The sequence below is a fragment of the Serinus canaria genome, chromosome 4A (genome assembly GCF_022539315.1).
Source record: "Serinus canaria isolate serCan28SL12 chromosome 4A, serCan2020, whole genome shotgun sequence".
Lineage (NCBI taxonomy): Eukaryota > Metazoa > Chordata > Aves > Passeriformes > Fringillidae > Serinus > Serinus canaria.
Genome location: NC_066318.1, coordinates 5017952 through 5042835, shown reverse-complemented (window position 1 = coordinate 5042835; position 24884 = coordinate 5017952). Strand labels below are relative to the sequence as shown.

Sequence of the window (24884 nt, the reverse complement as noted above, 5' to 3'; positions counted from 1 at the left end):
CTTTATAAGCCAAAAACCCCCAAGTAGATGATGCTGAGCTAATGTTTTTCAGGAAGAGCTAAAATCAAGCTGTTCCATCAACATCTGCATGCATCACTGCATCTCTGCTGTTGGGCAGGGAAATCAAACCAGCTCCCAGGACCTTGTCCTGCTCGTTTGAATCTTGGGAAGCAGTGATGGAGCAAAACCATCTCGTGGCTTTTCATTATTCCAATCAGACAGTGAAATCTGGGCTGTAGCTGTTGTGATTTGTACATCACAAATGTACAGTCTGCCAGTCTTTCTAATCTTATTGAAATGATAAAATGTCTCATGAGGCTGTTTTCTCCCAGGAATCATTTTCCTTGGAGTTCTTCCCCAGCCAGGAGCACCCAGAGCAGACCTGAGACACAACTGCTGCTGTTGATTTCTTGCTGTCAGTTGTTGATGGTGCAGAATTAATTTTTTTCTCTGACCAGATTTATATCTTAGGCTCAGGCCTAAGCCTGTGTTCAAATTTGTAACACACCCCACACATGTCCTACAGAGCACCCGACTTCTTCCAAATCCAGGTTGGACAGGGATTTGAGCAACCTAGTCTAGGTGGACACCTGGAAAGTGTCCCTGCTCATGGCATGGGATTGGAGTGAGATGAGATTTAAGGTCTCCTCCAGCCCAAACAGTCCTGTGATTCCATGAATAACCTGACAGGAAGGAGTCCAACCAGGCCTTGGACACCTCCAGGGATGGGGCAGCCACAGCTTCTCGGGCACCCTGGGCCAGGGCCTCCCCACCCTCACAGGAAAGGATATCTCCCCAGTATCTCATCTAAAAGTCTCCTAATTTTAAATGCAATCAAATTCTCTCTTTGCTGGAGTCTTTGGTGCTGTTTCCAGATGAATTGAAAGAGGAAGCAGAGCCTCATGAAGAAAATGTGATGAAGAACATGACTGGGGTTGATCATATTTGTTGGGAGGGGGTTTTCTGGTCTTGGGAATTCCCCATGGAGTTCATTGAGTTTGTCTTCCAGTTCTTATGAAAATTCTCACCCTTCTCTTTGCAGCCTTCATGGGGAGGCTGCACCAGCATCACAGACAATATTTGGGACACTGTCTTTTGGATCATGGAATCCCAGGATGGTTTGGGATGTGTCTAAGCTCACACTGTGACTCTCAGACATGTCCTGTCTCTACAGAGGGGTGAGTCACATGTGAGTGAAAGGTGACAGAGTTCCAGGAGATACTTCCAGGCTGAGTTGGTTCCCTGAGGCTGATGTTCCAACACCAGTAGTTCTTTTTGCTGGAAGTTCTGAATTAACAAATTATAACCTTTACATTTAACTTTACCTCACCAGGTTGTGCTGATGATTCTCTCCCAGGAAAACGAGAGCAATGGCTTTAGCATAAAACTCCAAAAGGAACACAAACAATACACTCAATTCCCTGTGCACGTAAGGAAAAGGAATTTCATGTGCCAGCGTGTGGCAGCTGCTCCAGGGGAGCTCACCACTACAAAGGCCCCCTTGGGAACAGAACTTTTGCAAAGAAATTAAACTGGGCAAAGAAATTAAAACCACCAGAAGCAAAACTAAGAGTTCATTTTCCTCCCCAGGTCCCTGTCCCTTGAAATTTTCATTTATCCCCTCCAAAAAGGCTGCTGGAATCTGCCTGTCAAGGGATTCTGAGCTGCAAGAGATGAAGGAGAAGTTTTCAGCAAAGAAAACCAATTATTATTTTTAGCGTCAGCTGCATGGAAAATACTTCTCAGAGGCTCTGGTTGATTAGAGGGGAAGACACATTTTCTCCTTTTTAGTTTCTGCTAAAGATCCAGAATTAGGAAGTAAATGACTCTGACAAAGAGCAATGGTTTTGACAGGCAAATCCTTGCGGCCAGCACTGGCCAACCCTGGATCTCCCATTGGAAAACTCCTCAGACTCTCCTCCAGCTCCAGGGATTCAAGCTGCTCTGAATAAAATCCAGGGCGAGCTTCCAAGGGTTTGGCCACCAGAATTCCAAGATCTTTCTCTTTCTGCTGTCCGGGGGGAATATTTTTGTTCCTGTAGAAACCCTTGGTGTGTGCTTTCAGCTCGTTCCTTATCTCCTGTTCCAAGCGCCCACGGGAGGGAACGGCTGTCGTGGGACGCAGGGATGGGCTGAGACACAGCTACTGGGCAGCTCTGTTAGGAAAAGAGCTGGTTTGAATTAAAAATCCATTTCTTTGGAACAGAATCAGCCTCTCTTTTGGACAGGAGGAACGTGTGTGTCTGTACTGGGGGCAGAGGAAATTGTTAAGGACGTGGTGCAATTGAAGCTCTGTAACAGCAGAGAGAGAGAGGCACTAATGAGCAATGATGTTTTAGGGGCCAGAAAATGCAGGTAATTAGAAGTTATTTCTCACAGAACAGCCCGTTCTGACTTTTTTCTATGTGCCTCCTGATCCTTTTTGTTGCAAGAAGAAAAACTAATATCAGCTTGAGGCCCAAAACCAGAAATAAAAGGGAAGAATTCTGAAGTGTTTGTTATTCTCTGTTCCTTTTTCTGTTATCTGATATATTAGAGAAAACAACATCATTATGTAATTTAACCTTCACATATACATTTCACTCTCCTTTAAATAATCCCTTATATTCTCCATAGGAAGAATCACTGAATCAGGATACAATTTTTGTTTTATCCTCATCAGAGTACAACTATTGACCAAACTTAGATAAATTTCTTGGTGTGATCTTTTGTTGAATATCTACTTTTCCACACTTCAAAGGCTTGACTTGACAGCAAAAAAAAAAAAAAAATTGACATGAAATCTAAATCTTGATGTCATTTATTGGCTGCTCCATCCAATATTATTATTATTTATTGGATGGCCCATCCTTGGAAGTGTCCAAGACCAGGTTGGATGGGGCTTGGAGCAGCTTGGGATAATGGAAGGTGTCCCTGCCTATGATAGGGGTGGAGCTGAATGGACTTTGAGGTCACTTCCCATCCAAATATCCTGGGTTTCTGTGATTTTAGAAAAATTTAAATAAATATGGACTATTATGAATATGGCTATATTATTAATACTATGTACTATATTAATATTTTCTATATATGAAATACTACATTTTCATAAATTACATACCTATCTCAATAATAATTTAGAAATGCAGCTGCTTTTCCTCTTGTTCCCACTGAAGGGCTGTAATTTGTTTTATGGGAGGGTTTTTCCCTTATTTGATTTCTCCCCTTATAGATGTGGAAAACCTCTAAAAAAACAGTTACAGTTCTATGGACTAAACCACAAAAAAGCCACAGAACAGCCACTTAATTTTGGATTTGGGGAAAAAGCTTGGAAAGGAAACAGAAGCATGGAAAAGGCATGGAAACTTCTTTCTATTTGGGATTGTTGCATATCAAACCCAGCTTCTGAACAGCAGACAGACAAAGCTGGAGCTATTTTTTGGGGTTAAAACCATGATATCGCTCAATTATCTGTCACATGATGTTGGCACCAAAGTCCAGGTGGCCTTGCAGGATCCAAACTCTCCTTTAATCCAGGTAATTATGGCAATGAATATTTCTAGGAAGCCATAACCAAGAGGAGGAAGAACCTTGTGCTGCACAAACCAAAGTTTTACCCTCAGAATGAGAGCAAAGAGCTCTGTAGGGAAATTCCATCGGACCCAGCATAACTGTCTGCAAAATCTCCAGGCAGTTCTGGTTTATCAGCAGAAAAAGCCACTTCCTGAGCCCTTGTCTGCAGGATAACTGATAAACCACACCAGTAAACAGGGTTCAGATCCTCTGCAACTGTACTTACTTAAGGAAGAAGAATTCAACAGTATATTCTGCAGGTTCAATGAGTTGCACTTTTAAATTTCCTACATGGTCCTAAAACTCTCATGTAACAACCAGCCCCAAACCAGAGCAATTTATGGCCATGGGAAAAGGCAGGAACAGCAGCTGCATCTTTTCCCTCTCCTTTTTTTACAAGGATTGTGGCTTTTGCTCAGATCAGTCAAGCCTGTCCTAGATGGAGATTCATGCAGAGAAAATCATCTGCACAAGAGCTGATAATGATGGTGGGGAGGCCCTGGCCCAGGGTGCCCAGCGAAGCTGTGGCTGTCCCTGGATCTCTGAAAGTGCCCAAGGCCAGGCTGGATGGGGCTTGGAGCACCCTGGGATAGTGGAAGCTGTCCCTGCCCCCCTGGCAGGGGGCAGAACAAGATGAGCTTTAAACCCCTTTCCCTTCCAAACCATGCCATGATTCTGTGATTCTCTGAATGTTTGTTTTCCACAGATGCTGGTGGGGTCAGTCAGGGAACTGCTGTTCCCAAATTCTCAGCTTGCCAGGCTGCCGAGTACAGTGATTTTTTTGAAAGACAATTTTGTGATTGGATAAATTCCAATAAATATGTTTCCATTGCTGAAGAAAAAAAAATCAGCTAAACAGGATGTGCTGATAAACATTCCAGCACTGGCCAAAACCTCACTATTGCTTTTCACAAGGTCCATATAAATAATTTTAAAATAAACACCTGGCAAGTTCCCAACTTCTACCAACCTCCTTTGATAAGTGATGGAAACGAGACTGTCTGGAAAGCACAGCACTGCACTTTAGGGAGTGCTCATGTGGAATTACCTGAATGAGCCATCAGTTTTGGGTTTTTGAGGTTTCTGAGCTGTCAGACATCAACACTCACGTTGTCCCCATGTCAGGTAGGAGCTGCTGTGATGTTTGATTTCACACACTCAGACCACAGCAGAGCAGAGTTCAACAGGTGACAGTTGAGTGCTGAGAGCCAGATCCCAGAGAGGCAGAGCAGGGCAGATTCCTGGTGGCTTTCTGAAAATCCAAACAGTGAGATCCTCCAAGGGGGTAAAGCTGTATCTCCAGCCATGTATTTATCCCCTGAGATAAGGTGAGGCTGGATCTGTGCCCGTTCCTTGAAGCAATGTCAGAAGTGCCACCCTTGGCAGGGAGATCCAGCAAGGGTAAACCGAGCTGGGGACTTATTTAGTTCAGGAGAAATGTCAGGCACGGCTCACACTGTGCTAAAAAAAGCAATTGGGAAGTCAGATCTCATCTGCAGGAGGACTGAGCTGGAGCAGGTCCTCAGCCCCAGGGGCAAGAGGGGACAGCACGGCTAAGCTGCCAGGCAGGAGCAGGCAGAAACCTCGGGAGAATTTCCATGGTCTGCTCAGAGCTGTGCTTGGAGAGGACGAAGAGTTGGAGGGGAGGAAGAGTTGGAGAGGAGGAAGAGTTGGAGGGGAAGAAGAGTTGGAGAGGAGGAAGGGGTGCTCTGCACCCAACTCCACTTGGAATCTTCCCAGTGGGTGCCGAGCCAACCCGGCAGAACCACAGGACAGAAAACACCTGGGACAAGGGCACATAACCCCATTCTGGGGTCATTGTGGGGACAGCTGACCAGGACTGAGCTGGCAGGGCTGGGAGCAAGGCTGGAGCCACAGCCGAGCACTGGCAAAAGCAGCACCTTTTGTGGCACCTTGTGATGTCACCCAGGTCCTCTCGCTGGTGTAAACAGTGGTGCAGGGAACATTTCACTTCCTCCTGAGCACTCGGCTGCACTGAGCACGGCTCTGCCTGCCAAGGTAAGGCTGCTTTAAACTCTCTCCTTGGGATCTAGAACCGTGCTGCTTCCTGCAGAAACGTCCCTTTCTTTCCTTGTGCTTTTCCTTAGGGAGTGGCTCTTGCCAGGAGATTTGTGGCACTTGGAGGCCAGCAGCAGCAGCAGCAGCAGCCGCTGCTCCCCTTGTGTGCCAGTGCTCTGGGTGAACACATGGAGGAGTTCAAACAGTGGCTGCTGCGCCTGCAAAAACAAATGTCAGGCGTGGGCAATTAGCAGTGTTCCAACTGTTCTCCAGCGTCATTAATGGGGATAATTTCTGTCTCTTGCCTGATTCCTCTGGGAATATATTTTATTTTAAAGTCATATTTGACAGTAAGGGTAAAATGCAAATCTGTTTTTTCCAACAGGGATTTAAATTGCCATAAAATAAAATCCATGTGCTGCCCATCTTTGTGCCATCTGAGGCCCTGTGAGTGAGCAGCAACAGGAGGAAATTGATAATAGTCAAGGGACACGAGATGACAAAAACAGCAGGATTGCTTGGACTTGCTTCTGCTAATGAGAATCCTGAGGTGGCTTTATTTCCTAATTCAGGCTGTAGTCTGGATTAAAACTTGACTTCATGGGCTGAAGGTTTTAAACTTCATGGGCTGAAAGTCTTAAATTTAACTTCATAGGCTGAAGGCTTTAAACTTGACTTCACGGTCTGCAGGTTTGCAGCTGTACTTTGTAAAAGGCGCCTTTCTGCTGGCTTTGCTTTCACTTGCACCAGCAGCTCAGCTCTGCTGGGAGCTCAGCAAACAGTTCACGGGGTGGTCACAGACAGGATTTAGAGTGGGTGACCCCTGAATCCAGGATTTCTGCATGTGGATCGAGAGGGAATCTCACAGAAGGTGAGTCAGGATGTCAGGATCTGCAGGAGGGGATTCCTCAGCAGGCTGGGGCAGGACCTGTGCAGGGACAGTGGGGTTCTTTTCAAGGGCATATTTTTGGTGTCAAGTAAAAGTGCAGGGACTTTGGTCCCAGTTCCAGCACCATCAGCCGTGGGAATTCCATCCGTGAGGGAAGTGCATCCGTGGGACAGCCCTTGCCCAGCCTGGAGCCAGTGCCTTGAGGGGGCTGTTGCTGTCTCTGCTGGAGCTGCAGGAAGGAGTTCTACCAGTGCTGCAAAACAAAAATACAGCAGTCAGCCCAGACCTGCTCTTTTCCTGTGAAAGAGAACCTAAAAAAGCACCTTTAACTGTAAAATGTTCCACTCCGAGCACAGAGTTTCACTTCGATGTCATGGCCATGCACTGAGGACAGAGTGTGGAGATGTTTGTGCCCCAATCAAATCAATTAACCTGGCTCTGATGGGCACCTCAGACAGGTCCAGGGCTCTGGAACGACGTCCCTGTGCTTCTCAGCCTATCCAGATGAACATCTTTTGCCTAGGAATGCTATGCTTAGTTTCCAGTAATAACATGCTCACTTCTTATATCCTTATTGCAACAGCATCAGGGATAAAGAATCTCACAAAAATATAAAAAAAATAGTGGTTGGATCTCAGTGTGTTTATTTGATACTGTTTTTTTTTTTTTTTAAATTCATATTCTGAAAGCAATGTTACAGTGGGAGCCACCTCTCTGCAGGATGTCAATGAGCACTGATAAAATCCACTGGAGATTTCAGTTTTCTGCAGCCTCTGCTGCACACCCACCATGCAGTGAAAGACTTTGAAGATGTCATTTTAGGCCCCTCAGTGGTATCTCAAGTGTCTGCTTTTGTGGACAAGTGGGAAGAGAAGGGGTTGCTGTGGGATTAAGCCTCAGTCTGAGCCCAAGTGAGAGGAAAGGCAGAAATGCAGTAATTTTGTGGTGCACTGTGTCTGGGTGCATTTTGATTAAAAAGATGGTTTAATCTTGTTATGTTTTTATGGTTTTGTAATGAAATTCTTAATCCTCAGAAAGGCCTTGCTGATGAGCCAGCAGACACCACCCCACGCATATTAATTGTGGTAATGTATTAATTGTGTGCACTGCCAGCCTGCAGCAGGTCACCCTGAGTTCTCTAAAGCAGAGAGGGATTTTCTGACTCCAGGACATCCACCTCCTGTTCCCAGTCTCTGAGTTAGATCTGCTGAGGTGGTGGGGCTGGGACATCACCTGCAGGATGGGTTTTATAACCTCCTGCCTCCAAGGTTCACCACAGTTCCGTGATCTCAAACAAAGTGCAGATTTTCAGGATTCTTCTACCTGCAAATTGAACAATAGAACTATTTAAGTTGGAAAAGAGCTTTAAAGATCATCAGAAAAGATACCAGCAACCAGGCTCACTCCTGGGAACATTTTTTCCCCTAATATCAGTTATTCAGCAGCACTGTATATTTTCAGTTTGGGTTCCTCCTAAATGATAGCAAGGTGGACTCATGACAGTTCCCACTGCTGCCACTTAGACAACACTTGGGGGTGAGAAAAATAGTTTAAAGAAGCCAAGAAATGAGATTTGGATGAACTCTGACACCTTGTGGACAATTAGCAGAGGAAGGTGATGAATGAGGGGGAAGCTCTCCATGCTCTGGGCAGGGTTTGTCCCCCCAGGAAGCCAAGCTGAGCTCTGGGATGGAGTGTGTGCCCTCAGCATCACCCTTGTGTTCCAGGGACACATCCTGGACACAGCAGTTTGCCCTAAAACCTCTGGTCAGAGCCCAGTTTGAGTCAGCAGACCTTCACCCCGTCACCCCAGTTAGTGTTCCATGAGACCTAAGTCACAGAATCACAGAATATTCTGGGTTGGGACTAAATAAGACCTAGCTGTATTTAAGAACCTTGATAAGCAAATTGGCTGCTGTCACTCATTGGACTAAAGAACAAGCACACATTCCCTACCATTTAATTAGATAATCAATTATAAAAGTGTCTTTAAAATATAACATTTTGCTGTTGTACCTAATCCTGTGTGGTTTTAATGGTCACCCACCAGCTGTGTCTGGAGGAGCAGCAGGCCAGACCTTCCAGCTTGGATATCCAAGGAAAACCAGGCCCATGAGGACTTGGAAAACGGTTTCTTGGCAAAGGGAGAGGTGACTTGAAGGGACAGAAGGTGCAGTGGGTGTGCTTTTGCCAGAGACAAGGCCAGCTGGACAGCTGCTCTAAAGGGATGAAACCTCCTGAGCAGCAGAAATTCACAGCTCTCCCAGGAAATGGGATGTAACTCACATCCCCCACTCTGAGGGGAGGAACAGCCCCATGCTCAGCTCCAGTCCCTGTTCACTCCCTGTCCTGGCAACTCCCAGATGGAGAGCAGGAGGCCTCCATTGCTGCTTCTCAGGGGAGATAAATCCATGAGCAGATGAATCTTTTTTCTGTGTTTCTGTCGCACTTCGAGCCTCTTCTCTCCTCATGGGCCTGTTTTGGCCTCATGGCAGGAGCAAGGCTGTGATGGGATATTCCTAGGATGGGGAACACAGAGCAGAGCATCCTGTCCCAGAACTGTGAGGGTGAGGGGATTGGGAGGGAGCTGGAGGGACAAAAGCAGCTCTGAGGGCTGGGATCCAGCAGCTCTGAGGGCTGGGATCCAGCAGCTCTGAGGGCTCAGGATCCAGCAGCTCTGAGGCATTGGGATCCAGCAGCTCTGAGGGCTCAGGATCCAGCAGCTCTGAGGGCTGGGATCCAGCAGCTCTGAGGGCTCAGGATCCTGCAGCTCTGAGGGCTCAGGATCCAGCAGCTCTGAGGGCTCAGGATCCAGCAGCTTGAGGGCTGGGATCCAGCAGCTCTGAGGCCTTGGGATCCAGCAGCTCTGAGGGCTCAGGATCCAGCAGCTCTGAGGGCTCAGGATCCAGCAGCTCTGAGGGCTCAGGATCCAGCAGCTCTGAGGGCTCAGGATCCAGCAGCTCTGAGGCCTTGGGATCCAGCAGCTCTGAGGGCTCAGGATCCAGCAGCTCTGAGGGCTGGGATCCAGCAGCTCTGAGGGCTCAGGATCCAGCAGCTCTGAGGGCTGGGATCTGGCATCTTGGTGAAGGAAGGGGATGAGTCAGAAATCTTCCCAAAGACAGCACTTTCCTGATGTTCAGAACACTTAGAGCTGCTAAAGCTGAGGCTGCTGTAGGAGATAAACACACAGACCTTGCTTTTTGAAGGTTGTGGGAATGTGAGAGAGAAGCTGAGAAACAAATGCAAGAATCTGTTTGGGGTTACAAGGCCCTGCTCACTGCCCGTGTCCCATGTGGGACCTTGCCATGTCTGGGTGTTTTGGGGGCTGAATCCCAACCCTCCCATGGCAGCCTGGAGCAGCATCTGGATGAACTGCCAAAAGTAAGCACCACAATGATTGAGAGGCTAAAAACCCAGCAATTTGTGCACTGTGTCACTGAGAGCTCTAAACACTTTTGGTAACATGAAGGAAAAAGCTTCAGTAACAGAGTAGGAGTTACTAATTTTTGCCTACAGAGACAGCTTTTCTGGCAAATGCCCCTTTCAGGAAATGATTCAGAGGAGTGAATCAGTGTCTGCAGTGCCATATGAAGCTGATTTTCAACTTTAACCGTTATAGTCAACATGGGAGGGAATCACTGTAATGAGAATGATAACCCTGGGAGGAAACCCCCAATAAGCCCCAACTCCTGCCTGTGTTGCCTTGCTGAGGAAGAGTTACCAAATTTACTGGTCCTGGTTACAAAAGCTGACAAGAGAAATGTGGCCCAACAGTTCAACACGTGGCATCTTGCTGATGGCTGAGAGGCAGAAATTGGCAGTACCTAAAAAGTAAAATTATCTGACGGAAAAAAGAGTCAGACTGAGGCTGTCATGGTGATGAGAAAAAAAAGTTGGTGGTGTGACCAGGTCTCTGTGTGTTCCATCAGCTTAAATACATTAACAGAACACTTCAGGAGCACTGGCTGTGCTCACAACAGTCATATTTTCCAAGTCCACTCCCTGCTACCCTTTTGCATGTGGTTTGTGCCCATACTGCCAGAGAAAGCGGGTCCATGAGGGGCTTGGAGGCCTGTCCCCCACATAATGCCCTACACAGCCCAACATATCCCTGGAAGTGCTCAAGGCCATGTTGGATGGGGCTTGGAGTAGTCTGGGACAGTGGAAGTTGTCCCTGTCCATGGCAGGGGGTGGCGCTGGATGGGCTTTAAGGTCCTTTCCAACCCAAATCATTCCATGATTCAGTGCTTGGCACCCATACTGTGACCAATGGGCCATGACCATGATGGAGGCTGGGATATGCTGGGATATTGCCTTTCATCCATGTATTCCTGCCTTACTCCCAGAGACCAAACCACAGGAGACCTTGAGGAGATGGCTAAAGGATGGGCAGTTCCTCCTGCTGCCCCGTGATCAGTATGGCACAGCTTCACTTGTGCTCCTGGGACTGACACACCAGGAATGGTCTCCCACACCTGAGGGAAGAGTGGGATCTCTGACAGAGCAGCTCTGAACACGATTCCAGGATGTTTCATGCAGACAACATTCCCAAACCTCTGCTTTGTGCTGAACAGCCAAATGGGAAATGCAGATGTGAGCACTGACAACTCTTGCAGTGCCTTTGCCTTCACATCCCATTTTTGTCTCCACAGGAATGACCTACCCACCCTACACCACCACAGCTTCTTCCAGCAACCCAGTCATGACCCAGAGCAACCAGAGCTGCTCTCGTCAGGACATCACCTTCAAGAGCAGCCTCTATGCCACCACCTACACCCTCATCTTCATCCCGGGGCTGCTGGCCAACAGCGCTGCCCTGTGGGTCCTGTGCCGGTTCCTCAGCAGGAAGAGCAAAGCTGTCATCTTCATGATCAACCTGGCCGTGGCTGACCTGGCCCACGTCCTCTCACTGCCCCTGCGCATCTACTACTACATCAACCACACCTGGCCCTTCGGGAGCTTCCTGTGCTTGCTCTGCTTCTACCTGAAGTACCTCAACATGTATGCCAGCATCTGCTTCCTCACCTGCATCAGCATCCAGCGCTACTTCTTCCTGTACCACCCCTTCCGAGCCAAGGGCTGGAAGCGCCGCTACGACGTGGCCATCAGTGCCCTGGTCTGGCTTGTTGTGGGGGCCCTCTGCGTGCCCTTCCCCATCATGAGGAGCCACGGGCTGGGTGCCAACACCACCAGCTGCTTTGCTGACCTGCAGGTGAAGCCAATCGACAGCAAGGTGGGCACAGTGCTGATGACTGGCGCCGCCGAGCTCCTGGGCTTCGTGGGCCCACTTGTCATCATCTTATTCTGCACATGGAAAACAAGAAACTCTATCCGGGGCTTCCATGTCCCAGAGGAAAACAGCGGGGAGAGGAGGAAGGCCCTCAGGATGGTTTCCATGTGTGCCATTGTATTCTGTGTGTGTTTTGCTCCCTACCACATCAACTTCTTCTTCTACATGTTGGTGAAGGAGAATGTCATCACCGACTGCTTCCTGAGCACCATCACGCTCTACACCCAGCCCTTCTGCCTGAGCCTCGCTAGCTTTGACTGCTGCTTGGATCCCATCATCTATTTCTTCATGACTTCTGAGTTCCAGGAACAGATTTCCAGGCACAGCAGCATGGCCATCCGGAGCCGGCTCATGAGCAAAGAGAGCGCCTCGTCGATGAAGGAATGACAAGAAAACCACTTGGAAGAAATTAAGGTATTTCATGTGAAATCTGAGACTGGTCTGGGATACTCCATTACCAACTCTGTTGTGGAAGATCCTGCAGGTTTGTCCAAGGGAGTTTCATGGTGGTGGAATTTTTTCAGTATATAGAAGATAAAACCTTGTCTAAGACTGGTGTGTTGGAATCTGGTGAGTGACCCAATTGATGTGACTGTCCCCCTCCCTGTGCCACCTCACCTGGCCTCACTAGAGTACAAAATACACCGGAGCGAGTGAAAAAACTTTTACTGGGAAATGGTGGAAAAGTCCCAGGCTTTTCTTCTATTTTCCCAGTTGCAGGCTCTGTGATCAAGCCAGAGACACTCCCACATTCATACACTGACATCTGCTGAAGGATCTTCTCTGGGAAAACCACACCAGAACCTAAAACTGGCCAGTAGCAACCAAAGGACATTGTGGTTTGTGCAGTGGGGGCTGTGGACAGGTGAAGGTGGTTTCCATGGGCTCCTGGGTTTGGTGCATCCCACTCCAGTGACCTCTGCTCCCCCTTTTCGCACTCACCCTCTGCTCTGCTCCTCCTTTCCCTCCTCACCCAGCTCTGTTTGCTCCCTAACTGCTGACACATCCCAGAACTTGCACCTGCATCTGGTGCAAGACTCTCTGCAAGACAAATTCTCCTCAAACATCCAGAGAGTGTCACCTTCCTTTGCTCCAGGTGACTTTCTTCCCCTCCAAGCTGGCAAGGTGGACATAGGCAGGTGGCTTTTGCCTTTGGACCCCTGGGGCAGGACCATGGTGGTCCTGGGGTCAGTGCAGGTGGGTTTGATGGTGCTGGTGGTACCACTCAGGTTCTCACTCCCTTCTGTGTGTGATCCAGAGGTACCTGAGATGAATCTGCCCCAAAAAAGCTTGGCTCAACCTATTTAGTTGATGCATCTTTTAAAAAAGAGAAGAGTTCTTGCTAAGGTGATTTCATTGATAGATCAGAAGTGAAGTTCATAAAATATTGTGATTTTTTTTCCACCTGGTCCTGTCGTGATCCTAATGTTTACATTTTTAGGTAGCTATGCAAAGCAGTGACAAGGAAGGATTAATTTATCCCTTTTTTTAAGTTAGTTTCAGTTCTTCAGCTGACTCCACCCACTCTGTAACTTCAAGGGTATCTCATGATACCTGGGAATAGATTTGGCTGAACAGTCACCAATTTATTGCCTTTGGAAATCAGTATATTTTCAAAAGAATGTGAACAATTTGTACAGTCTTGCAACAGTTGCTACAAAACCAGAAGAAATACCAGAAACACTTGCTATGCGTGTTTTAACTCCAACCATTCAATTCCACTGAGTTAAAATGTTAACTCAGCCAAATATTTTCTGCATATTGTGTTTTCCTACTTCTCTATTTTACAAAATAAATTGTTAAAAAAAAAAGGGTGGGGAGGAAAGCCAAGCATCAGGGTTTAAACAACCATTTCCCTGTAAAAGGCAATGGCACTGATTAAACAAAATAAGCTGTCATAGTTCTCCTCCCAGGAGTGAGAAGATGACTTTCGGCTGAGTAGGATGCACTGGAGTCGATGGAAATGTTCTCTCTGATGTCATTGACACAATGAATGTTTACACACTGAAAGTCCCCTTCTAAAGAGGTGGATGCTCACGGGCAGAGTTGACCCCACACAATTCAATTGTTGTCAGTTCAGCAGTCTCTCATAAGCTACACTCTGTATAAAGTTGTCAGAGAAGGAGAGTTCAGTTTCAGTGCTTGTTTGGAGGATTTTTATAGTCCTTGCTCAGCCTCCACGTGACTGGGAGCTGTTTCCTGTCCCTTCACTTTCATACCCGTCTCCCTTGATCAGCTTGTGAAAACAAGCCGAGGGCACTTACGGGAACTCTGTAGCTCCTTCTGTGGGTTTTACTTCCTAAGAATTGATGCTCAAAAAAAAAAAAAAAAAAAAGAAAAATAAAGGCTGTTTTGCAAACATCAGCTGAGTTTTGTAGTTATCACTGGTACCTGGAACACTGCATGGGGTCAGTTCCTCCTGGGATCAGGGTTCAAGTGAAGGAGCACAACTTTTATTATTCTTTAACTGATTTGTTGCTTGTTTTCACTCTGAATGGCGGTTATTTATTTAATTTTTGAATCTACCACACTTCTGTTAGATTTCGAAGTATTTCAAGGATGGGAAAGTGTCCTAGGTAGTTGGAGATGGATGAGGCATGGGAATTCCTGCTCCAGCTGCTGAGTGTCCAGGAGTGACAGTGCCTCTCCTGCCCATAACCTTAGCAAGGATTTGGTGTCTCCATCAGGGTTAACATTCTCCATCTCTGTGATGGCATCCCCAGGCACCTGAGCTCCCCACATTCCTCACTCACCCTCTGAACTCCCTTAGGATCCCCAAAATGCTCTTTTTCCATACTGCAGCCCCAGCCTGTGAGGAAAAGTCCACATTCACCACTTTCAATTTTGTGGTGTACAGGGATCAGATAACTCTGACTGAAAGTCTCTTCTGGTGTGGAGGAAAGTGCCCTGGTTTTGGCTGGGGTAGAGCTAAACCACCTCTGTGGGCTTCAGCTGCCAGATGGGTTTAAACCACCTGGGAAAGTCAGTTAGGATGGGCCAGCCCAGAGAGCAACAGCTCAGAGCAGAGATCAGGAAAAACTTGGAGTTTTCTGAAAGTCCAAGATGATCCATTTGGCCTCCAAAATCCCATGTGTGATATACAAACCCTTTAGTTCAGGCCTCCAAAACCTCAGTGTGCATCTCAAGAGAAGAAAACAGGCATTCCAGTGAGGAGGAGACTATTCCAGCTGCCTTCCCAGCTGGCTGGTGCTGTATCTGACCCAGGACCTGGGCTGCAGGGGCTGCTTTGCTTCACACAATCAGAGGCACAACAAGCCTGGCCCAGGTTCCTGTAATTCACCCCATTTCCTGTGACCAAAAAACATGTTTATTATTTTGACAAGAGGAAATACAATTTCATGATGTTGCTCCTGGATTATCTCTTGTGCTGGTCCTGCTGCTGAGACTCACAAGTAGAAAAATACTTTTCCTCTTTCTTGGGCAGACACAAAAAAGCTGTTTTAACAGATGTGCCACAGAAAGGCAGAATTGAACCAAATCAAGAGGTTTGGTACAGCTCCACAGGGGTGTGAAAGATGGATCAGAAGGGCTTCTGAGGTTGGAGCATCTTCTGAAGGGAACAGCTCAGGATGGAGATGTGGTGAGGTCTCCAAGCCACCTGCACTGGCCCATCCCCAAAGCACAACCCTAGGCAAACACATTTCCTCTAGAACCTGTGCCATTCACCTTTTAGCAAAAAGCAAATGTGTTTCTCTGCAGTGCCACCCCATCCTAACCAGGAGCAGATGTCTGTACCTCCCATCCTGCTTGAAAGGGCCCTCCAATGCACGAGAACAAACATATTTGGAAAAAACTCCTGAGAGATTTAAAGCCTTTCTGCAGCTTCAGGTTCTGAGCTGCAGAATCTTGCAGTACCTCTTGCTTCCTTTAAATGAAATTACCAGCTTTCTGCCCAGAGAAAAAACAAAATATGCTGGAAATGCAGGATAACAATCCCACAGCTCAAAAACGTGAAACCACTTCATCACACTTAAAAGATTTTGGGGATGACTGGTACGTTTTAACAAAAAATGCTGGGTTTGTGTATTAGACAAAGGCTTAGCCCAAAAAGTTAGGGAGGCATTGACAATTATTTGCTGTAAAATGAATCAGAGCTTCCCAAATGCTGTCCCTGCGGAGAACTCTGTGTGACAGCAAGAGGGACAATGAGCTGGGGACTCACCCAGCCCTGCTCAGTTCCCTGCACAAGGGTGAAGCTGTTTTGTGTGAACAAACCTCCTCCTCCCCCTGCTTTTCATACATCCTTCAGGTGCATCCTGTCAGATATTCTCAATGCTGAGTGCCTGAGAGATGCTGATCATCATCATTGGCCCCCTGCCCACAGGATACCAGGCTGCAGGAGAAGAGACCTTTATCTGGAGGGCTTAGATAAAGTCTCACAGTTATTTAAAAAGTTATTTTAAAAGTTCCTTTGTGTCTTCTGCCTTTGAAAGCAGAACATTGCCAAGTGTGAAAGGCACGCTGGGCATGAGCCAGAGAAACAGAAATGCCAAACAAAAACATGCTCAAGTTGAAAGAAGAATGGAGAGGTTGATCCATGTGTGTTGAAGGATGAGGACTGAGGTTTGTCAATCAAACAGTTTTTAATGGCCAAGAATGTTCTGACCCTCTGCAAAAGCTCTCCAAAATCTGCCAAGGAGCAGAGGAAGAGCTCAGCTTGGTAACAAAGCCCTTGCTTGGGTCTGACATCCACTGATCTCTCCCTCCCCAGCAGCACAGCTGGAAACAAACACCTAAAAATAGGGCTCAGGGATAGCTGGATATGCTGCTGCAGATACAGAAATAGGATGTCCCAGGCAGGATATCCTGATAAAACAGCCCCTTCACTTTGGGATTAACCTCTGCCCTTTGGAGAGGAACAGGGCACAGTGCCAGCCTTCCTTCTGTGCTCTCTGAACACTCCACAAACACACGTGGGCTGCTCCTTCTTCCCAGGATCAGCACTAGCTTCTGGAAGAGATGTACAGGAAGAAAACCGGGAATGACAAAGAGCTCTTGCATCTCCCAAATCCTCTGAGATGAGAACCATGGGGATTTAGGGTGCCCAGAGAAGCTGGGGCTGCCCCATCTCTGGAAGTGTCCAAGGTTGGACAGGGCTTGGAACAACCTGGGATAGTGGGAGGTGTCCCTGCCCATTGCAGGGGTGTTGGAATCAGAGAGTCTTTAAGGTCCTCAATCCAAATCACTCTCAGATTCTGTGATTTCTGGGCACAAGGAGACCTGGAGGCTGAATGGGTGGCACAGTTCTGGTGCACTACTGACCCCAGCGCCTGAGCTGGTAACAAGTTTATAAGATCTTCCTCCTTTCATTTCTCTTCCACAATTTTGTTCACATTAATTTTGTGAGGTTACAGAACCATTTACAAAAAATAGGGTAGGAATACTTCTATTTTTATGTTACCTCCAGGAAAGGAAGTTTGCCAAAGGCCAAATTATCTGTACAAGTTCTGGGCTGTGAGCTGTGAGCCTGGATATCAGGTAAAACTGCTCAGCTGGAAAAGAGGCAGCTCAGAAGTCACACCATGAAGTTACACCACTTCAGCCCTGCAGAAAGGAAGTCATGCTCAGCTCTGTATGTGCATATATATATATATATATATATATATAGGAAGGGAATGAAAGAAATTAAAGAAAAATATTGGGAATGATGCAAGTTACGGATTTTTTAAACAACAGGATTTTGGGGAAATCTCCACCTTAAACCATCACATTATGTCAGGAATAAAGTTCAAACCCTCCAGCTTTAGCCTGCAGCCTCGGTAGTCTGAGGCTAACCAAGCTTCCAAGAAAATGAGGGAAAATTACTCCCTTCCAGTAACTTACACTGGCAGAGTGCTCGGTTTTCCTTCAGCGAGCACTTATTGGGAGGTTGCTCCTGTATTTTACAGCCCTTCCCGGGCAAAGTGACCGTGGAGAGGAGCAGGAGCAGCCGGAGGGAAGGGCACCATCCCCTCCCACAGCCGGTGAGCTCAGCGGGGACATAAATCCGAGGTCTCCGTCCCAGGGCACTGGGACCAAACGACGTCATCGCCTTCCCAGCGGCTTTAACGTCATTAACTGCACACGTTTGGTGTGGAGAAGAGAAAGAAAATTCAGGATTTCCTGTTCTGCAGCCACCAGACCGGGCTGCAGATGCCGGCAGGGTTCCAGCACTTCGGAAATGTGGAAGTCAAACGAGGAGGCGCTGGGATTGCTGAGAAAAGCAGTGGGAAATAAAAGCAGGACGCTGGCTGCTCCTGCTCCCTAGCACGGCTATGACCCCCCCGGAGCATGGGAAGCACAGCAAGGTGAGTGTCATTTCTGCTCTTTGCTTCGGGAGACTGAAACTGGCGCCGTTTTAGCAACTTTGTCACTTTTTTGTAGTTCTTCAAGAGATGGTATCGGGCAGGAGCTGGTGCAACATCCTCAGCCGCTTCTGCTGTGCCCACAAATTGGTCTCCGAGGATGGGTGAAGGGAGTCCGTGCCTGGGGCAGGCTGTGGTGTGGGGAAGGAAATGGGGAGAGGCTGTTTTAGCCAAAAAACCTCACTTTTGTCCTTAACTGACAGAGGCTGCCATCAGCGACCAGCTCTATTTACGCATTTCCTATTAGTGCCTAGATTAAACAAACAAAACTGTGGTTTACAACCCCAGAGCCAGAAAATTCCACTACTTAAACCAAGACCTCGTTTTAAGCCATAAGTGGATTTATTAATTAAAAAAAAAAATTCCAAGCCTGCTTTTACCTCCAGCATCCCAGCGCTGAAGGGAGGCGGCTCTGCCACCATCCCCCAGCTCGGAGGGCTTTCCCCAGCCATGCCTGGAGTTCAGCTTTAGCTTGGGTTGTCCGAGCAGTCCATGGAAAAGATGAGGGCGAGTTTGCCAATGGATCGGGAGCAGCAAATGCTGGAACACCCCGGTGGTGTGGGGCTGGGTGGGGCCCGGGCTGATTCACAGGAGCCGGGCGGTTTCCAGCCACATTCGCCTCCAGGAACACTCCAAAAATCAGCCCCGGGTGCTCTGAGATCTGCCTTGGCCTCCTAATTAATTGCAGTTATTTGATGTTTAATGAATGGCGGGGCTGCATCCACAGTCGGTGCTCTGACTCCTCGGGCACTGATATTGGGCTCCCTCGTGGAATTTCAGCTGATTAAAACTCAGCCTTGCCAAGAAAAACACTCCCTGCTCCTGCCTGTGTTTAAATCCATGCATGGACGAAATGGGAAAATAATCAAAGAACGGCAGGAACATTTTATAAAAGATTTATAAAGGCAATGAACCAAACTCCAGACAGAGCCCACAGGAGCATCTCTGTCCCTCCACCCCCAGCTGGAGGGACATGGGGCAAAGGGAAGACTGGAAAACAATAAAAAAATGTACAACTCCACCTTCCCAGGAATTGTTGTAGTGAACAAGCCTGGCCTGACCCCCGCCCAGGGTGGGGATCTCTGCTGCTTTCCTGCCAGTGCCCTCCAAAGCTGTGTTGGGTACCAGGAGTGCCACCCCACCCTCCTGCCAGGAACAGGCGCTCCTGTGCTCCCAGGAAAAGTCAAAAACGTGGAGAAAAGCAGCAGGGAGGCTTCCCATGCAAGAGGTGTAGGATTTGGGTTGAGCTGTGTGGCAGGGACACCGGGGGCTCTGTGACGCCATCCATGAGCCCACACCAAGTGCCACCTCTGTCACTGGACAACTGTGCCTGGAGCTGGGAACAGCTGCATCCCCCACACTCCCTGGCAGTTTTCCCTCTCTATTTTCTGTGAGGAAGTGAAGACAAGCCCTGCCACCCCTTTGCCTGGGTTAAACAGACTGAGTGAAAAGGGCTCAGGTTCCTGATGGATTTTTGGGCAGGTGAGGAGCACAGGGATCCTGCAGGAACCAAGGAACTGTTTCCCAGTATTCCCTCAGCACAGATGTCCACTCTGCCCTGCCTTTCCCAACTCAGTGGAGCAATCACAAACCTCTGGCACAGTCGGCAACTGAGAGGTGCCCTCACTCAGCAGCCCCAGTTCCACTGGAAAAACAAGGAAAAGCAGGAAGGCAGATTGGGAAAGGCTCAGTTTGGAAAGCAGGGTGGGAGCACTGACCCTGCTGACATCAGAGGTGAGGGTGGGGCAGCCAGCCAAGAGGCTGTATTTTGGATATTTATCTGCATAAAAAAATTAAAAATATCTAAAATTATGATTTCCTCCTGATCCTGAAAACGTGGTAACCCCACCAAAGAGCTGCCCAAGTGTGGAGGTACAGGATAGAGGAGACTTCATCCTGTACCTTGAAGCATTGGGATGGATTTGCTCCTGGAAATCCATCCCTGTGACAAACACTGGGCTCTGGAAAACAGCACTGTGGCTGCTTCTTAATTAATTACTGCTGATGAGGGGCTGGGTGAGAGTGACAGGAGGTGCTGAGGGCTCTGCCAGCCCCAGCTCCGGGCAGGGAGGGAAGGGCAGGATGTTCACAGGCTCCATTTCCAAAGGGAAAATGCCACTGTTTGTTACAGACGATGCTGCAGCCCCTTGGTTTGTATCCTGCTGCTGCCAAAGCCCCTCTTCCCAAAAGAACAGATTCTTTCCCATGGGATCTGCTCGTGAACAGCAAAACCCATCACCTCTCCAGAGAGCAGCAGGAGCACCTGAACTCCCCATGACCCGCTAATAAATCCCCTCAGCACTAGGAGAGCTGGGATGGGTAAATGGAGGAGAAGAATTTCTACTTTAACTAGAAAGGAGTTGTATTTATCTCCCAGCATGTCCTGAGCAGTTGCTGAAGGATAATTCCTGCTGCTGAGGGATAATTCCTGCTGCTCCAGCACGATGTCTGCACGGAGTGCCGGAATTGAGTTAGCAGGGCCAGCAGAGCAACTGGCGTGTGTTCGGCCAGTTATTAACTTATAAATCCAGCCTTAACTCTGGAGCCAGAGCTGATGGATCTGTCTGCAGTTCTCCCCTGGCCTCAGCAGCCTGGGGATGTTAATTATTGCCTTTGTTGCCGATTCACATCAGATCCCTGCATGGATCTGCAAAGACAGTGCCTAAATCCATTTCAAATCCCTATTTATTTACAGTACAGCTGAAATTGCTTGTAGATGTAGAGCACCAATTTGACAGAGTGTCAAATGGGAAACTTGATAAAATAAAAGTGGTTCTGGAAAACCTGGGGAGCTGCAGAAGCTCTCTGGCAATCAAGAGATGGATGTTACAGAGCTCAGTGTTTTCACTGTAATTGAGGCATCTCACGAGATCCTGCAGAGCACCTCTGCAGGGAGAGGGTAGAGGATGCCTGGAATCCTCCCTGGGAGTGGGGTCACCCTTCCCCATGCACACTGACTTGCACACAACTGACTTTTCTGTCCTAAAGCATACTTACTCCAAGGGGAGATTTTGGCTTTACAGCATCTTTTTACCCACTCCAGGACCCCTTCCCCTGCTGTGACTGCCCCATGAGAGAAGAGACCCAGCCAGGATGGAGAGCAACGTGTCCTCCGGGAACTGTTCTGACCCCCAGATGTCCTTCCAGTCCACCCTCTATGCCACCACCTACACCCTCATCTTCATCCCGGGGCTGCTGGCCAACAGTGCTGCCCTGTGGGTCCTGTGCCGGTTCCTCAGCAGGAAGAGCAAAGCCATCATCTTCATGATCAACCTGGCCGTGGCCGACCTGGCCCACGTCCTCTCACTGCCCCTGCGCACCTACTACTACATCAATCACACCTGGCCCTTCGGGAGCTTCCTGTGCCAGGTGTGCTTCTACCTGAAGTACCTCAACATGTACGCCAGCATCTGCTTCCTCAGCTGCATCAGCATCCAGCGGTACCTGTTCCTGCTGCACCCCTTCCGAGCCAAGGGCTGGAAGCGCCGCTACGACGTGGCCATCAGTGCCCTGGTCTGGCTCTTGGTGGGGGCTGCCTGCCTGCCCCTCATCATCGTCAGGAGCCCAGCCCTGTCCAACTCCATCAACAGCTGCTTCTCGGACCTGGGTGTGAAGCAGCTCAGCCCCGGAGCCGCCATCGCACTGGTGACGGTGGCAGAGCTATTCGGCTTCGTCATTCCCTTCAGCACCATCGCCTGGTGCACATGGAGGATGTGGCATTCCCTGCGGGAGGGCCCCACAGCTCTGCAGGACGCTGGAGAGAAGCGGAAGGCCCTGAGGATGGTCCTCATGTGCGCCGCCGTCTTCTTCATCTGCTTCACCCCCTACCACATCAACTTCCCCTTCTTCATGATGGTAATCGAGAACGTCATCCAGGACTGCGCCCTGCACCGGAGCACGCTGCGCTTCCACCCCATCTCCCTGTGCCTGGCCAGCCTCAACTGCTGCCTGGACCCCGTCCTCTACTACTTCATGACCTCCGAGTTCCAGGCGCAGCTGCTGCGCCACGGCTGCGTGGCCCTGAGGACGCGGCTCCCATCCCGCCGCAGCAGCGCCTCCGGCACCGACACCGCTCATGACATCCGCGTCAGGAAGAGGAATCTCCCCCGCCTCAAGTTCTGGTCTCTTCCCAAGTTCTTTGGCCAAATAAACAGCATGGACATCCCCACTGTGCCACCCGATGAGCTGCTGCTGGAGTCCATCTCGTGAGAGCCCTGTCCATGCAGGGGCTTCTCAGAGCTGCAGGGAGGACTGCTCTGCTTTCCAAATCCATCTGAAATTGTCCATGAGTGCCACAGATGGCAGGACCTGATCCATGAGGATGTTGTGGTGCCAAAAGATTTGCTGGTTGTGCTGTTGCTGCTGGGGACTGTTGTCTTCCATCCCCTCAAAAGCCATTGTTGATGCCAATGGCTGAACTGCAGTGGGTTCAGGTGCCTCATTTGAGGCGTTTCAGTGCTTCTTCAGATCAGGCATTTTTGGGAACCCTTCTGAACCCTGAGCTGTGAATGAGAGGCTCAGCCCTGATCCTGGGTACCTACAGCCACCATCACCTGGAGCATCCACCATGCTCACACAGGGCTCTGGATCAGGACAGTTCATTATCTCCACGTAAACTGAACCTTTTCCACTACAAAAATTCATCACCTGGGTCCAATGCAGCTTAATCTGGACTGCAAGACTGTAACCAAAGAGACCATTAACCTATATCACATCAGTGTTATAAAAGAGGGCTCAACAAACTGGGCTCAGCTCACGCTGCTGGAAGAGGCACCCAGAGCTGAGTAGAAGGATCCACCTGGCTCCTGGGAGCTTCAGGTGCTTGGCTGATTGTGGGGGATCAATATCTGGAAGACAAATTATGATAGATGTGCCACAAGCAAAGAGGGAGCTGTGACACCCCCCAGGGCACATTAACTGGTGAGAGCTGCAAAAACAGGGACTTGTCATTGGTGTCTCTTGTGTTGTTCTTGGGAGTCTTGTGTTCTTTGTCATGTTGCTGACGTGTGTGGTTGCACGTAATGTTATCCAAACTTTCAGTTTTGCTTTGAACACCAAAATTCATCCCAAACTTCACTGAGTACTGAGAAAATTTACAAAACTGACTTCAATACACCCTGAAAGCTTCAAACTCTGAGGAAATAAAATGATCCCAATGTATATTCGAGCTTCAGGAGTATTATTTTAAGTGCTTGGAAATATTCTCATTATGCTCCACATCTCCTCTCAGAGCAGTGACACAATTTTGGGGGGGGGTGTCACCCAAGTTTGGGGCTCGGAGAAGCTTTGAAGAGTGGCCAGTGCAGGCGTTCTGAGGTCTCCTCCCAGAAAAACCCTCAGGGAATTTTTTAAGTAAACGTAGGCAGAGAAGGATTGATAGAAAACAGCTTTTCCCATGACTGGCTGCACATTTCCACCTCATGCAGCATTTCTGGGAAGCACAGAACTGGTGCTGAGGCTGAATGGGGGAGACTAGATGGGAGATCCAGACAAACTGGAGGAATTTGCTTTGGTTCTTAAAGTGTGCCAGAGACAGGCAGAAAACTCCAGGAGCAGGCAGAAAAGCTGCTGCTCTGGGGCTCATTCTGTCCCAAATCTCCTCCTCCCCTCACAAAAAACATAACAAAAGGCCATGTTTTCCTTGTTTGCTTGGGGGGGGTTGAAAAAAGAGCTTTCAGGGCTGGAAATTGCTGTTTCAGATGGCCCAAACCCAGCAGAGTGTAGAGGCAAAACAGGAAATCCAATAAAACCTCACCGATGCTGGGACTGGCTCAGGGCAGCTCCCGCAGACAGGACAAGCCACACCAGCAGGATCTTCACCAGCACTGTGGCTTTCCCTAGGTGTTTTGGGAATGGCACAACCCTGAGGAGCTGGGCTGGACATCCAGGTGGCCCTGAATGACAATGGACAGGTCATTTATAAAACCCCCCTGAGCAACAGCAAATCTTGGATTGTGGCTCCACCTTTACTGGCAGCACCATTTCCAGGTTTCCCCAGAGCTCCAGTTCCCACAGGGACTTTGCCAGTTTGTTTTCAGATGGCTTTTCTGACATTTCTGCAACACAGCTTGCCCCTTCCAAACAGAGTACAGGAAAGAGCAAACCCAAAACTCTCCCTAATGTCACATGGAGACTCAAGAGCAAACCCTCCCTCAGGCTGTGCCTACCTCAAGCAGCAGAAAAGTCCCTGGCAGGGTGGGACACCCTGGGTAGCAACGATTTTGCTGGGTTTTCTGTAAATCAATCCCTGAAGGAACATCCTTTTCCAGTACAAACTGCTGCTTCCTGCTCTTCCAATGTCTGCCAGGCTCCTTCTGTATTAGTTGTAGGTTCCATCATGGAATGGTTTGGGTTGGGAGGGACCTTAAAGCTCATCCCACCCCTGCCATGGGCAGTGACACCTTCCACTAGCCCAGGTTGCTCCAAGTCCCATCCAGCCTGACCTTGGACACCTGCAGGGATCCAGGGGCAGTCACAGCTGCTCTGAGCAGCCTGTGCCAGGGGCTCCCCACCCTCACAGGGAATAATTTTTTCCCAAAATCCCATCAAAACCTACACTTACTTATCCCTAAAATTATGCAGTACTTGGGAGTATCCAAGCTGTCCCTTGCACTGCACTTTTTAGGGCCCCACAGGGAGGGAGGGGAGCTGCTTTTCTCCTAGCTAAAAATACCTTTATCCTCCCTCCATGACCACATGCTCCCAGTCCAGCCCCAAAGTGACTTTGCCTCTGGAAAACCACTCAGCCTTTGTGGAGCCCTCACAATCG

The 24884-nt window shown here is 48.7% G+C and overlaps 2 protein-coding genes across 2 annotated transcripts; both read left to right on the top strand.

The window, feature by feature from the left end:
- The first annotated feature begins 5071 nt into the window (after positions 1-5071).
- LOC103816567 (P2Y receptor family member 10) lies at positions 5072-14114 on the top strand. Its single transcript, XM_018914422.3, has 2 exons — positions 5072-5571; positions 11113-14114. The coding sequence occupies exon 2, from the start codon at positions 11115-11117 to the stop codon at positions 12135-12137; it is 1023 nt and encodes a 340-aa protein (XP_018769967.1). The 5' UTR covers positions 5072-5571; positions 11113-11114; the 3' UTR covers positions 12138-14114.
- A 3636-nt stretch (positions 14115-17750) lies between these two features.
- Positions 17751-23275, top strand: LOC103816569 (putative P2Y purinoceptor 10). Its single transcript, XM_009090561.4, has 2 exons — positions 17751-18058; positions 21159-23275. The coding sequence occupies exon 2, from the start codon at positions 21209-21211 to the stop codon at positions 22322-22324; it is 1116 nt and encodes a 371-aa protein (XP_009088809.2). The 5' UTR covers positions 17751-18058; positions 21159-21208; the 3' UTR covers positions 22325-23275.
- The last annotated feature ends 1609 nt before the right edge of the window (positions 23276-24884 follow it).

Bases quoted from the DNA above. Each gene is read 5' to 3' on its own strand.
- LOC103816569 (XM_009090561.4), top strand. From the start codon at position 21,209: ATGGAGAGCAACGTGTCCTCCGGGAACTGTTCTGACCCCCAGATGTCC.
- LOC103816567 (XM_018914422.3), top strand. From the start codon at position 11,115: ATGACCTACCCACCCTACACCACCACAGCTTCTTCCAGCAACCCAGTC.